The 15460-nt window shown below is 47.2% G+C and overlaps 1 protein-coding gene across 15 annotated transcripts in view; it reads left to right on the top strand.

The window, feature by feature from the left end:
- PTPN3 (protein tyrosine phosphatase non-receptor type 3) overlaps positions 1-15460 on the top strand; it is a 108323-nt gene that overhangs the window by 56919 nt on the left and 35944 nt on the right. For all 15 annotated transcript variants that reach the window (XM_026506044.4, XM_057313660.1, XM_048223138.2 and 12 more), the window contains 5 exons: positions 901-989; positions 2309-2372; positions 3878-4050; positions 7255-7389; positions 9690-9866. In XM_026506044.4, coding sequence (XP_026361829.3) covers positions 901-989; positions 2309-2372; positions 3878-4050; positions 7255-7389; positions 9690-9866 — 638 coding nt within the window. The remainder of the gene's footprint in view (positions 1-900; positions 990-2308; positions 2373-3877; positions 4051-7254; positions 7390-9689; positions 9867-15460) is intronic.

The following is a 15460-nucleotide window of genomic DNA, read 5'->3' as shown; positions in this document are numbered from 1 at the left end:
CATCACTGTTCACAAGTGATTTGCCCCACCACCTCTTGGAAGGCAAAAGGGAATGAAAGTTTATTACACCTGCCGCATGTTCTGTAATTTCAGCCCGATAAAAACCCTTGGAGAGGTGGCTTTGGTAATTCTTATTGTACAAAAGGAAAAAAATGAGGCTCAGTAGCCCAAAGTAACACAGCTAGTAAGCGGCAAACCTAACATTCACGCTCAGTGCTAAGTCCGACGGTGCCCCCCCCCCCTTTTAATATAATTACAAGTATCTGATTGGGTAAATGGGGATATAGATGACTCAAGGGAAGAACCATTTTATTTTTAAATTTTACTGTACTCACCTTGTTCTCAGATGAATTTAAAATACCTTATAGTCGCTCTGTCTTCCTGTATTTTCATTGTCTATGGCAATGCGTAGCACACAGGCTCTTAATGTCGAGTGTATTGGATTTATAGGCAATACTTCTTTATTCGCTGGATTTAAAGTCAGCAGTCTATGCTTCACGACAGCAGATAGCTAACACCTTTTCAGTGATGGGAGTTGAGATGGGTGGAAAACTGTGCAAAGGGCAAGGCCTTTCTGGCGCTAGCATGGTATCTAATTGTTGAAAATGTACAATTGGATGCTTGTGGCAAGAGTCTGTGGCATGATGAGTGGGCCTACCTGGTAACTGTCTAAGCTGGTGGGCCCCAGTTATTGCTCTCAGGCCACATGTGTTCATTTAGAAGAGTCTGCTAAGAGTAGCTAAGTACTTGGGTCTGAAGTATCCTGTGCCTGTTTTCCATAACATTTTCCCTTTGGAGCATATACATACTGCTATTTATAAAAGCGTGGGTGTTTGAGTTACCGGAGGGCATCAGCATGACTGTGCCATGCTGTGAATCTGAGCTCTTCCCTTTTTACAGGATCTGCACAATTTAGAGCTAATGATTGGGATTGCTTCTGCGGGCATCGCCGTGTACCGAAAATATATTTGCACAAGTTTCTATCCTTGGTAAGTGCAAACCAGTTCTAATTATTTTCTGAATCATGCTTTAAAAATATGCTGAACAAAAGAAATGTTATCTCTAATTTTAAACTTTTATTTCTGAAGGAGGATGTGGAGACTTTACCCCTAGGTTTTTACCTCTGACCTCTGGGGTTGACCCAGATTCAGTACTTGGGAAAAGTAGCTGGGTTTTCACCGGCAGCCCCTTCCCCCCCAGTCACCGTGTGGTCTGGGATACTCTGTGGAAACATGGATAAAATGGTGCAAGGCGGGTTTTGGAGTTAAGGAGTCCTGGGCAGTGCATTGGCCAGAAGTCAGAGAACTTCCTCTGGGCAGAAACTGTATTGTCATTGTGGTTCCTTGGTTATTAGTTGGACTTTTACCAGCTGTTCAGACTTGAATCCTCACAAGACCACTCTGAAAAAAGGCAGTGCTTTCCAAGGACTGCATGGTGCAGGACTTGAAAGCACAGGCTCAGATCTTCGCATTCCTAGTTGAATGATCTTGAGCACTTAGGTGAGGTCACTGAGCCTCAGTTTTGCCATCTGAAAACTGGTTATAATCACACATTTCAGGACTGTTGCAAGGCTTCGTTGAGGGACTGCTAGTAAAGCTTTTAGTGGGGGACCTGGTATATAAAAATGCTGTCTGTAAGGGGCTATAATCGTATTCCTGTGCAAACAATAGAGGAGCTACTTGACACATGGCCAGTAAGTATCGGAGCTGGGATGTGGTCACCCAGGTCCGGCTGGCTGCTGTCTGTCCTCCTGCCGTTCCGCGCTGCCCTCAGCCGCCCTCCCCAGGCACGCACCAGCTCAGACAGAGCTGCAGCCTCACCAGAGCAGCTGACCACAAAGAGAGCACGTTGCCCATGGCTCTTATTATTTAAAAGTTACATTGTAGGGGCGCCTGGGTGGCGCAGTCGTTAAGCGTCTGCCTTTGGCTCAGGGCATGATCCCGGCATTCTGGAATCGAGCCCCACATCAGGCTCCTCCGCTGGGAGCCTGCTTCTTCCTCTCCCACTCCCCCTGTTTTTGTGTTCCCTCTCTCGCTGGCTGTCTCTGTCAAATAAATAAATAAAATCTTCAAAAAAAAAAAAAAGGTACATTGTAATCCAGCGGCCCTCATGTGATGCTCCACTTCGGTCAGCTCCTTGACATCTGGCTGAGGCAACGAGGCCGCCATCATTCCTACCCTGAGGTAAAGTCTAGGAAGGCGCGAGCCCGCGCTCCTCATGCTCACGGAGCAGAGGGCACACGTTGCGAGGCATCAGCGGTCACGCGGCTCATCCCCAAGTTGCATTTTGTGTGCTTTCTTCCTTGCAGGGTGAACATTCTAAAAATTTCTTTCAAAAGGAAAAAGTTCTTCATACATCAGCGACAAAAACAGGTGAGTTATGTCCACACTTGCTTTGTCTCTTGGGTTTGTAGCCACTTCGGCCATTAGTTCTGCAGCCGGGGAGGGCAGCTGGCCGTCTGTGTGACTGGGGAGAAAGAGCTTGGCATGTGCTGGACAGAAAATGGAAGCCGGAGCCCAGAGTTCCCTGTTGAATTCACTGTGCTTACCAGGTTGGAGACGTAACTTGCTTGGGAGTCAGTGACGATGCGTTTGGATCCTCGCTGTTCCACCTCCACTGACTAGCTGGGCCGGTTCCTTAACGTCCCCTCGCCCAAGCTTCCTCGTTCCGGGAATGCAGTAGTACCTGCCTCTCGGGGACTCCAGAAGATTCAATAAAAGAGCATTGGTCAGAGCACTTGGCATGAGCCCACGCAGAGTAGCAGTAAATGTCAGCAAGATCACTTCCTTCCCTTGATATGTTTAAAATGCACAGTAAGGCCTGGTGGCTCAGTTGGTGGAGTGTCTGACCTCGGTTCAGGCCATGATCTTGGGGTCCTGGAATCGAGCCCCGTGGTGGGCTCTGCGCTTTTTCTCTCTCTCTCTCAAATAAAATCTTTTAAAAAATGAAATAACATAATAAAATGCACAGTCACCTTCACATGTGTCTCCTAAGAGGAGACCACCGCTCTCCAGATGACTCTGAGTGAAGAAGAGGACCTGAAGGTTTGGAAGCTGAGGTTCCCACAGCCACCAAGGGAGGAGCTGGAATTTGAATCGGAGATGCCCGCTCTTTCCACGACAGCACGCTCTGTCCTGTTAGGCTCTGTATTTTTCCACTTACTGTCACTATGTTCATTTCCCAGGGTTTCAGAGATAATATGTTCTTAAAATGGCTTCACCTAGCCTGGAATGAGGACACTAAAGTACACATGGAAATGAGGCCACTAAAGCTCAGAACAAACTAGGACTAGAATCTGGGTCTCCTGACCCCCCGTTGCAAGATCGAAGGTGGCCCCAAAATGCACAAGGTGGTAATTTAACATGAAAACAGAAAACTTAGGTAGGAAGAAGGTCAAGGAAGTAATTAAAGTGATGATATGTGAGCACTTAATTTAACTCCATGCTTGGGGAACAAAGAGAAATCCAAAGGCTTTTATAAAAATCTCCAGTTTCAGATAAATGGAAGAGTATTTCTTCAGGAGAGATTTTCCCAGAGCTAAATTTTAAAAGAAATACATCACACAGCCTTTTTCTGGTTGCTCCAAATATATCCGACCCAGGAATGTAAGCACATTGGAAATCAGAGTCTTCCTGAAGGATCCCAAGTGATAATAAAAAATAGAGTCAGGTCATCTTTACCACGTTAATAAGGTGGGTAGCAGATCCTGCTCCTGACTATTCCTGTAACACTGGTTTGTGGCCTCAGGCATTTCAAAGCTGGTTTTCTGCTGTCCGTCGCATCTTACCCGACGACCACTGATGTGGGTGTAGAATGCCTGTGAGCCTTTGCTCCTTCGTCTGTGCAGATAAAACCTCTACTATGTTTTTCCTCCCAGACTGAATCCAGGGAACATATCGTGGCCTTCAACATGTTAAATTACCGATCTTGCAAAAACTTGTGGAAATCCTGTGTCGAGCATCATACGTTCTTTCAGGCAAAGAAGCTACTACCTCAGGAAAAGAATGTTCTGTCTCAGTACTGGACTATGGGCTCTAGGAACCCCAAAAAGTGAGTATTCTTTAGGGACGCCGTCCACATCGGACTGAGATGTGAATATGTCCTGGTCACCACCGGGTAGGGGACATCCTTGGGGGAAGGGGATGCTGTCATCCAGGGGCCCCAGGCATTGGAGCCGGAGCTGTGTGGCTGAAAGTGTCTCCAGAGGCAGCCGCGTCTCCTTCCGTGCATGTTCAGCCACTGCTCATATTCCCATCCTTCCTTTCTGCGTCTGCAACTCGGCTGCCCTGGGAGCGCCCGCCCAAGCAGCCCGAATTAAAACTGCTCCCACACCATGTCACAATGAGGGAAGCATGTGGCCGTGACTCAGGGTCGTCGTGCTCCTAGGATAGCCTCTCCCGCAGAATGTTAGTTCCATACAGTGCTCCCAAATAATGAATGAGCAGGAATAAAGCTTCCCAGAGTCCAGTGACTTTGGGATACACTACATGTCACTATTAAAAAATAACAGTAATCACGGAAACTGGCAGTTGAGCACGTGCTTCGTACCACGCACATACTTAATTATATTTATATTATATTTAAATCCCATGTGTACTAGTATCTACAGGAATGATAATCGTAATATTTGATGAGTAGTGCAGTGAAGGAAATCACTCTTCTAAAATTTTAACTTTTTAGATGAAGGTGCATTTCCTAAACTAATCCTGCAGTTTATCTTTCTGTGTATTTATTCTAAAACTGCCCTCTGAGTCCAAGATCTAGCAGAAATTATCAAGTAACTATAAACTGTTGGTTGGTCTGAAAAATGGTTTTCCTAATTTTGCATTGTTGTTGGTGTGGCTGTTACTAATGAAACAGTGCCCCTGTCTGAGCCATTACCTGATATGTGGGACTGTATCAGACTGTTCAGTGACGTTCCTATTATGTTAATAATCATTAGGTAGCTTTTTATAGATTCAATAAGCAGTGAATTTCTGTTAGTATCAGTGATAGTATTTTGGTGCTAAGTGTTCTCTCAGCTTCTGATGAACCAAGGACAAATATATTTTCTAAGTTTCCAGCTCCTGTAATATTTATCTAGGATTTTATACATTCAGTGGCTCTTACTGAACATGTCACAGACACGACTTTATGGGAATTTACTATTCACTTTAGTCCAACCTAAGCCTTCGGACCAGCTGACAGGATTGGATAGTGAGCCTTTGAAAGCATGGACTTTGTTGAGAAGACTGAGTTCAGATCTTGCCTGTGTCACTTTTCATTTGAATTTACTATTTGAATGTCCTCATTTCTATAAAATACAGCCAACATAGAGTTGGGGGTGAGGTGGGCAGGTTGTGGTTATCCGTTGTGACAGAATAAAGTACCCCTATTTTGGTACCGTAAAACAACCGTCTTGGGGCGCCTGGGTGGCTCAGTCGGTTAGGTGTCCAACTCTTGATTTCAGTTCACGTCATGATCTCAGGGTCATGGGATCACGTCCCGGGTGGGGCTCCACGCTCAGTGCAGAGTCTGCTTGTCCTTCTCCCTCTGCTCCTTCCCTGCATGCACGCTGTCTCTCTCACTCAGATAAATAAAATCTTTAAAAAATAAAACAAAACTGTTCTTTCTTGAGATTTTGTGGATCGAGAATTTGGGAAGGGCTTGGCCAGCCACCTGTTCTGCTCCATGCAGTATAGACTGGGGTTTCTTAGCAATGGGCAGCTGGTGGCTGGGCTGGGCTGCAGATCCAAGATGACTTGGCTCCCATGCCTGATGGAGTGATTGGAAGGCTGGACTCACCTGGACCCCTTACTTCTCTCTGTTCTCAGAGCCTCTTCATGGTGGCTCTCCAGCAGGGTATTTGGGTGTCTTATGCAGAAATTCAGGGCTCTGAAGGCCTAAGGCAGGAGTAGCCAGTCATCTTGCAGGCCAGGCCCAAAACTGGCATAGCTACTCTTGGTCAGAGCAGTCACAGGCCAACCTACCTTCAGGAGTCCAAGAACTTGAGCCATTTTTAATCTGCCGCTGGGGGGTTGAATGGGATATCGGTGACTGGGGGGCATGGGTCAACAGTTCTTTACTACTAAGACCAACTTGATTGTATTGCAAATTTTCACCCTCACTGTGTCCATTTTATAGATGAGAAAATTGAGGATAGTTGCCCAACCCTAGAGTGACACCTACGTATTTGCATATGGGGCCTCCTGATAGATGTTCCACATAAAAGGAACTGATTCAGTATTTTGCAAGCTTAAGGAACAATAGAACACTCCCCCCCCCCCAGAGTATCTATTAATAACCTATGACACATACTTTGGGGAGCTACAACATTAAACGTTTAAATCCTCTCACTTGGTCTCCTTCTCTGGGGCAGTGTTCTCAATCAATGCCAATTTGCTTTCTGATGTAGATTCTCTTAGTGATGCTGCTATGAACGTTTTGATCACGTGACAGAGGTATTTCTTACTGTGGATTAGTACATTGATATTCTAGGGAGAGTTTCATGTTCTGGGTTTTATGTCCTGTTCTTTTTGTTTATTTGTTTGTTTGTTTTAGGCTACAAGGAAATGCGTGGAATGTTTTGATAAGACGTTAAAACATTGTTTAAAATGCAGGAATGGCAGAACTGAGTTTCCTTTCAACTGACTTCAAACCCCATCCTTTCAAAGAATTCATTCCTTCAGGGGTCTAGATAGCTAAGATTTAAATTCTCTAGGTATAAATAAAATACGAAGGTTAGCTTCAGGGAGGCCCATTCATAAAGCACATGGCGTGGAACTCCACCGCCAAAGCATCTTCTCAGGGCTTCTTTCAGAGAGTTTTCTGTGATTTATAGCTAATGGCTTCTGCCAGCTGGGGTGACGAAGAGCACCTTCCTGGAAGGATAGTTAATGTTTGTATTCATGCCATTGTGAGTGACGTGAAAATTCCTTGAAGTTACTTGAACTGTATTTCTGTGTTATCCTGAAAATGCCTTCTCATCTCGTGGAAAGTTTGGTTATATTCTGAGAGCAACTTCATCGCTCGCACTAGTAGGGCCCAAGAAAATATTTTCACCAGAAAAGAAGAAACAACAAGGAAAGGCCAGGGTAGAAGGGAACCACTTTGGGCCTCATACCTGTATTCCTTGTAACCTTGGCTGGTGTCACCCAGGTGCTAACCAGCCCTCCACCGGGGAGGGAGTGTGGAGAGACTGTTTCTTTTATGGCGTAATGTCTTGTTGAACACATCTGTCTGTGTAGAAAGTGAATCTTGCTTCTGGTTTTTCAGGTCTCTAAATAACCAGTATTGCAAAAAGGTGATTGGAGGGATGGTGTGGAACCCAGCCATGCGGAGATCATTATCAGTGGAGCACTTAGAAACCAAGAGCCTGCCTTCTCGGTCCCCTCCCATCACTCCCAACTGGTACGTCCTCCTTTTTTGTTGGTATTACCCACCAGTAAACACTTTATCTCTCCTAAAAACTCAGCTTCGTAAGTTTTCCCAATATAGGTGGCCTGCAATCAGAATTTATCTTTGCGTGCTTGGCTCTATCAGAATGAACAGTTTACTGTTTCCATGACATGCCCAAGCCCAGCTAAACATTTTCCTTAGTGTGTGATGCTGAGATGTTACTTGGTCTGAATTTGAGAACTACAGCCTCCTGAAGTGCCCCTCTTGGAATTAGAGTACTCACTGGCATGTTAATGTTCTGGGAAGTCCTGTGATAAGGAAGCACACTGAGTTTTACTTCATCTGGGTTCCGTTAACATCGCACAAAATAAACTCGGGGAAAACCTAGTAAAGGTGTGCGGTGTAGGATGCGTGGCCCTCGGCAACAGTAGCAGGTGCAGAGTGGGGTGTATGTAGCCTGCCGGCATTTAAGAGGATGGCTTAAAAGGAAGAAAGTGGTTGTTGGCAAAGTGGGTTGGACAGTGTGGAGCTCTATCACCTGGACTCGGATTTTGGCTCTTTTCTTTACCTCTCTGGTCTCAGTCTTCCCATCTGTCAAAGGGTTCAAAAAATCACCACAAATGATTTAACAGTGTACAAATGTTTGGTAAGTGGGGGGAAAAATCAGGTGGAATTCTTATTGTTATTGCATTAGAATGTTCCTCAGGAACATCAGGCCAGTTTTGTGAATGGGTCCAAAATGACCAGGCATCGTCTGCAGGAGGGAAAACCAAGCCAGAAGCATTGCCCCGGCTCCACACTGGACTGGAGAGCATGACTTTGTATTCATTTCATAAAAGATGCGTGTGGACCTATAAATTACCAGGGAGGGATCGACTAGGACTTAGGGAGATTCTAACAGGCGCAAAACGGAGCTGCTCCACAGGGCCAATGGGTGAGGACCACCCCACCATCCCCCCGCCCCGGGCCAAATGCTCTAGGCAGAGGTGCTGATGGTATTTAGGGTTGGAAATCATAGCACGACTGAGTAGATCTGTTTCTTGGTTTCCCAAGATTTAGGCCCTTCATCCTAGAGTGGTAAATCTATACTGTAAAGTAGCAGCTTCGTTTGTCTGAAAGCCTTTGAGGCAGCGATGCCAGGGCCCTGGAGCCGAGGCCCAGGACAGCATCCAGGAGAACAGCAGGGTTTGATGTCGCCACACCCGTGGCCTGGAGCTCTGACTGCTATTTATAGGTCCCCTCCTGAGGAGTCACAAGCATTTCTCCGCTACTCTGGACACAGTATTATTGATTATCTGGGCCCGGGGGGAATGGGAATAGTGGAGGCCCTGACAGTGTCCGGGAGAAATGGCTAAGGAAGAAGAAGGTGGAAAAACGGAGAGAAAATAGAAGTAAGAAGGCTCAGCAGCCTGGGGTCACCACTGCAGGAGCCAATGCCCAGGGGCTGCGCCAAGCGTCCAGAGAACACTGCTTCATTTGGTTCATTCTCAGGAGCAGGTAGGTACAGCTGAGGCCCAGAGAGGTGTTGTGACTTGCCTAAAGCCACACAGCTGCTGCTGCTATCGGAAGAATGGGGTGGTGCTGCCGTGCCGTCTAATAGGGCATAACGGATATTATTTTTAAAAGCAAACATTTCGGGGCCCCTGGGTGGCTCAGTCGGTGAAGCGTCTATCTTCGGCTCAGGTCGTGATCTCAGGGTCCTGGGATCAAGCCCCACGTTGGGGTCCCTCTCCTGCTGCTGCTCCTCTTGCTTATGCTCTCTTGCTCTCTGTCTCTCTCTCTCTCCATCAAATAAATAAAAATCTTTAAAAAAAAGCAAACATTTCTTCTTGGATTAAGTGAAATTCACATGAAGAGATGTAAGTAAAGTAAGGTTTCAGTTTTGCCAGAAACTGTACTTTGGCTTCTAAACCCTTTACTTAATACTGGTGTTTAAATGAATCCGAAGAATTGATCAGTAGTCAGTACGGTCTATTATTTGTGCATTGAGAGCTTGAGTCTTCCTAGAAGAATGACTCACCCTAAATCAACACTTACCACTTACCAAAGAGCATAAATTAATCTCATCTGCCTGTTTTTATAGCCGAGGCTGCCGTTCTGGAGGCTACAGCGCCGGGCTGAGAGTACCGAGGACTCGTGCAGCTCTGGGTGGATTCCCGTGTAGTAATGGGTTAACTGGTTCTTATTTTCCAACAGCTCAGCCAAGGCATCCTTAGAAAGGTCAGGGCACAAAGTTAGATCCCAAATGCCTGATAAAGTTTTTAAGTGGAATTTGCTTTCAACACTTCACACTCAACCTTTCCCCCACACAGGCGAAGTCCTCGGCTCCGGCACGAAATCCGAAAGCCTCGGCACTCTTCTGCAGATAACCTTGCGAACGAGATGACCTACATTACCGAAACCGAAGATGTATTTTACACGTACAAGGGCTCCCTGTCCCCAAAAGACAGTGAATCCGAGGTTTCTCAGAACCGAAGCCCGCACCGAGAGTAAGCAACATGTTCTCTTCTTTGTATCTGCTTGTTTTGGCTGTTGAGGAATTTGCTCAGGCCCAGAGATGGCCATTTAAGTCAAGGGCTGGAGTCTGCAGCCAGCTCCCTAGGCTGCTCTCTGCCAGGATGACAGCAAACATCAGACTGACCCTTCCGCCATGGGGCGGGGACAAGAGCTTACACTCTGTTTTGTGTATGACAAAGACCTACTCTCCGCAGACGTGTGAGCTCTCTTGAATGTCTCCAGTTCATGAGCAAAGCCCCTTTTAAATCAGTTTACATTCCAGAGCTATAGATATGTTAACCTTAATAGTAGTATTTCTCTAGATTGCCAAAGTTTTTAATCCGTGCGAGATTTCTAGATCGTTGGAGATAGGCTTACTTGTACCCGTCCGCAGAAAGCCTTCTCAGACCCACAGTGTGCCCTCAGGTTTTATGGGGAGAGGAGGTGGTTTTTAGTGAATTGTTAGTGTAAAGCAAAAACATCCGTGGACCATCTCCTCCATTTTTGTTACATTTTTGTCAACAGTTTGCGTTAAATTCTTTTATGTCCGCACTTTACTTTTTTTAAATGTGAAACTCCCTTTGCATCTCAAGGAGGGGAAATGTCTTTCCAAAAGTACTGTCTTGAGTTCTTTTATTATTCAGTAAGCTGTATCGAATTCACTGTTCACTAGTTCTCAGAATTCTGTCTTGGTTAGCAGGGAACTCAGAGCTCCGTGGTGGCTCCATTGCATTGGCTTCCCTTACTCCAGTTTCTAAGAGAGTCCTTACTCTTCCTTGCCTTATTCATGGGTCTTATTTTTCTCTCTTAATGAATTCACAGTCCTACCCAAGCCATACATTTTAGAGTAAGCGATCTTAAATCAAGTTTTTGAAGTGGGCAAGACGTAATCGTAAATAAAATGACATTTTAAGCTGAAATATGAGAGGACCAGATCAACCATTAGGAAGTCAACCGTAGGCGTTGGGTATCGATTCTGTTTAAGTGCCATACTATACCCGGAATATAGAAACATAATGCCTCCCTTAACGGCACAGGATTAGCGAGAAGGCACTTTAGTTAATCTGTAAATTTTTACCACTCTAGCTGCTAGGCTTAACACATTCAACGCACCCTGATTGTATTCTAGACATCGCAGGTGAATTGCAAATCTGGCTTCCCCCTTCCTTGTGAGGTTATTACCTCTCTGTTGTCTCTGACCGCAGCAAACATGGTTTCCAGCTTATCTCTGTTCTTAACACCTCTGGTTAAATAATCCTCTGGTCACTGTTTCCTTGTGGCCTGAGCTCAGATGATGCTTTTGCTGAAATGATCACTATCTCTTGCTCCAACTTACAGCCCTGTTGAAGTGACTGTGGAAGGGTGTGAGTTCCTTTGTGCGACACCATAGTTTTGCAAGTCTAGGTAGCCAAGGCAGGAATGCAGGCATGCATGACTTGAGCCAGTTCGAGTCTGTGATGGGGTTCTGTGGCTTTGGGGAAAGGAGCAAGAGGGTTTGGGAAATGGACCAAGGACTCTGGGAAGCCCAGTCTCACACCCTCCATGTCAGCCCTTCCTCTTGTGGTTTGCAGTCTCATCATGGATTTGTGGACCATCCAGACTCCTGTGGTCCAGTGCAGTAGCCACGAAGCATGAGTGGCTATTCAGATGTAGGTTACTTAACATTTAAAGCCCATTTCTCAGTCATCTGAGCCTCATTTCAAGTGCTCAGGAGCCACATGGAGGTGGTGACTACCGTACTGGACAGAACAGCTAGAGTACATGTCCACCATCACAGAAAGTGCTCTTGGTAGCACTGACCAGTGCCGGGTAGAGAGAGGTGGATTCTGTCCAGTGGGGTGTGGATGCTTTCCGGGGCTACGTGCGTGGCTGAGTACAGCAGCATACCGTATGCACCCGTTGCTGCTCGCGGAGGGAACATCAAGGCAAATGAGACCGGTCTTTGCCTTAAGGGGCCGCCGGGCCAGCCAGGCAAATAGCACATTGTCAGCCTGCTCATCACTGCATCTTCTGCCACTTTGGTAAAAGGAAAGAGTTCGGGGAACGTTCTGAGGGTCCTGAGAAGCCCAGTTACATGTCCCATATGAGATTTTCCTACTGTGGTCTGCCGCCCACATGATGGCATCAAGCAGCAGCGAGACCTTCACAGTCCAACACAGAAGCCACTAGCCACATAGGGCTATTTAAGTTTACATTCGGGGCAGTCTAGGTGACTCAGCTGGTTAAGCAGCTGACTCTTGCTCTCAGCTCAGGTCTTGATCTCAGCTCAGGTCTTGATCTCAGGGTCATAAGTTCAAGCCCCACGTTGGGCTCCACTCTAGGTGGGGAGCTGACTTAAAAATTACATTCATTAAAATTATATTCAAAATTCTCTTCCTTAAGTCTTGTTTGATTCAAGTAATTTTGGGCCCTGCACACACCTGCGCATAGCACATCCGTTCTTTCTGAAACTCCTCTGTGAGACCTTGTAAGATGTGTCATCCTGGGGCACTTTTTATCTTGCAGCTAAATGTTAAAAGTAGCAAATAATGGTGATTCGAAGGCAGCCTTCCTTGTGGCTCTGCAGGTGCTCCAGTAGACATCTCACGGAGTCACGTTAGCGGCCGTGCATGGCAGGTGGGGTGAGCAGGTGAAAAATGGCCGGCCCTACCACCTCAGGTGGGGGACCCCTTCCTGTTGGTGGGAAGCTGCCTCCCTCTGGGTCTTCAGAGGCAGCTGCCCCCCCCCCCTAGAGTCCGGGGGCCCTCCACTGCCCAAGGCAAGCAAGAAAGATTGGTCTGTGCTTGGTGAAAGAAACTTGGGGTGGTTACTTGAGTGAGTATTTATTTGCAAGGCGTTGAAGAAACGTCTGGCATGTTTTATACAGCCCGTTTGTGCTAAGAGGCAAAAAGAAGTATTCTGTCAGAGAAATCAAATGAATAATATCACAGTCTGGAGAGTTCCTTGTAGAAAGGAGAATTAAGTTTAACATTCTGTACCCATGTAAACAAGAAGAAGAAAGAGAAAGGAAGAAAAAGAGCAGATAGACTTTGGCTCTCAACCCAGAGTGGCGCGGCCTAGGCTCTCTGAACATCATCTTAGCGGGTGAGTCACCGGCCGGGTTGTTCCGTATTTATAGCAGCACAGCGAAGTTTATGATTAGGGTTATGAATCCTTGGCAGTTTGCTTTGTGCCTGAGTCAGCTGTACTCCTTTGTTACTCCCAGGGTTCTCTCAGCCCTTCCGTGTTCCTTTGCTTGCTTCAGAGCAAAGGCCGAACTCTGCAGGAAAGGAAGTTTCCTTCATGGCAAAAAAAAAAAAAAAAATTTTTAAACCCACCACCCAGAAAACGTGGGAAGGGAAGTTCCCTAAAGGAAGTGACTTTGCAGAGCAGAGACTGGGAGAAACCCCACTTTGGTGCAGGGAAGGGTCATACTTGAAGACCTTTGTTGTTGTTGCTTTTTCACAGTGTCCTGAAGGGTCCTCAGAGGGAGTGGGGCTTTGTGTTGTGATGCTTCGATATTTGCTTGCCTCTCTCTTAGAGCCTGCCTTGTTCCAGGGGGGACACGGGGCGGCTGTCACTTTTTATCTCAAAACTCTGCAGGTGACAGTGGGAATGCGCTTAATGCTACTGAACTGTACACTTCAGAAAGGTTGGAATGGTAAATTTGATAGTGTGTGTGTTTACGCACCGCTATTAAACACTTCTAGAAAGAACTTTAGGGACTCTGGGAACGCCCTCTGGAGCCACATCGGGTGTGCGGGAAGGCCCCTGGCCCTGCCACCCAGGTGCCCTGCTGGCAGCCAGGAGCTCTCCTGCGGTGTGGCAGCCTGTCCTGGTGGTGGGCAGCCCCGTTGTCCAGCAGGTGCAGGAAGCCTTGTCCTGGACGCCGGCCCAGCACGGGCCCTGCCGTCCACAGATCCCTGCCCGGAGCCCCTAGAGCGACACAGGTAGCGTCCGTTTCTCATTCTCCCCGACAACCCCAACTACTCTCCTTTAAAGTACTTCCCGTTCCGTCGGCCATTGTCCACCTTTCAGCCTGCTAGTCACCGTTCTCTGCACGTCAGCCCTGGACTGAAGAGTGACACCCGGATTGGGACATGGTGACAGGATCAACGTACATCTAAGGGTCTCTGTCAGAGGAGGCCAGCCCGCCATGGGGCTGCCTTAGCAGTTCTGTGTTCGTTTTCTCTGTGCCTCACCTGTCCTCCCCCAGGCATCTGACCACTTGCACATGGACATGTGACCAGTACTTTAAACCTAGGGACCCCAGTCTCCACTCATCATCTCCCTGTCCCACCTCTGGCTCCTGCTGGGTCTTGGTGGGTAGGGACCATGTTTCGCTACCACCCTGTTTGCACCCACTGGGAACTTCAGTCATCCTAGGCTCCTTTTCTTTTGCCTTCCGTGAGGTCCTCACCTCGGTAATCTTCCTCCCAGACCACTCTTGAATGAGACCCCTGCACCATGCCACTGTGCGGCCCGAGGTCAGCCACCGTCGTCGGTCACGGGGACAGTCACGATCGTGCCCTTAGTCTTGGGTCTCTCCTCCTCCCAAACCATCCCTCACAAGCCGACAGCTTTTCTTGTGAGATCTGTGCCCCAGCACGTCATGCCCCTGTGCTTTTTCAGAGTTTCATGCCTCTGCATATGCTGCTGTTTTGTCTTTTTGATTATTAGTATTTTTCCTAGACCACCTCTCCTTCCCTCTCAACTGCCCGTTCAGACTCCTGCGAGTTCATCTCTCAAAACTCCAGGTCTAGGCCCCCCTCCTCTCTGAAGGCCCTCCTGGCTTCCCACTGCATCCCAGACATCTGAGCATCTCCATTGCAACACGATGATATTCTTTGATTATTGTTATACTTTCATGTCTTCTCTTAAACTAGAGTGTGAGCTCTCTGAGGGCAGGGATAGTGCCCTATGCACCTCTCCTTCCCCGGACCTGGCATGGCGCCTGGCACTTAGTACCTATTCAGTGAGTACTTGCATGTTTGGACAGACGGACGGACAGATGGTTACAGAACAAGCTCCCACACTTTGACAGTGGGCTGTCCCTTCTGCCACCTCCACGTTAGGTACCCATATCCTATGAACAGCATCACACGGGATTTATATGCACACGAAGAAATCAAGCAGACCTCCTTTGGCGAGGTTGGCTTAACTGTCACCTGTGAGCAGAGCCATGTGGTAGGTGCTTCTACAGGGCATATGGCAGGAAGCTGTCATCAGAGACCTAAAGCATGAAGTGACTGAAATGTATGAGCTTTCTTGCTTTGAGGTGTCTTCATGTCTGAGGGGGCAGCCGGTGGTGGGGGTGGATGCACGACCATGATTCCGTTAGTGTAGAAAGCCCAGAAAGCAATGCGTCTGCGCCATACTCCCTGAGCCACTTCAGCAACTTAAGTTTTGATCTTGGGCCCTTGGCATTTATGACAGAGATCAGAGTATCACGTGAAGAACGTCTCCATGTCCCAAAGACCCACACTTGAAAAGAGTATTCTGTTTTTCATTCAGTGACCTTGATGTGAAGATAAGATCCGTATGAAAAATTTCTCCAGGAATCTCATGCAAAAGAAACATTGCTCTGGGAATGAGCTGGTATCCTTTC

Source organism: Ursus arctos, unplaced genomic scaffold (assembly GCF_023065955.2).
Source record: "Ursus arctos isolate Adak ecotype North America unplaced genomic scaffold, UrsArc2.0 scaffold_18, whole genome shotgun sequence".
In the NCBI taxonomy this organism is placed as follows: Eukaryota; Metazoa; Chordata; class Mammalia; order Carnivora; family Ursidae; genus Ursus; species Ursus arctos.
This window is presented reverse-complemented; position numbering and strand designations above follow the sequence as displayed.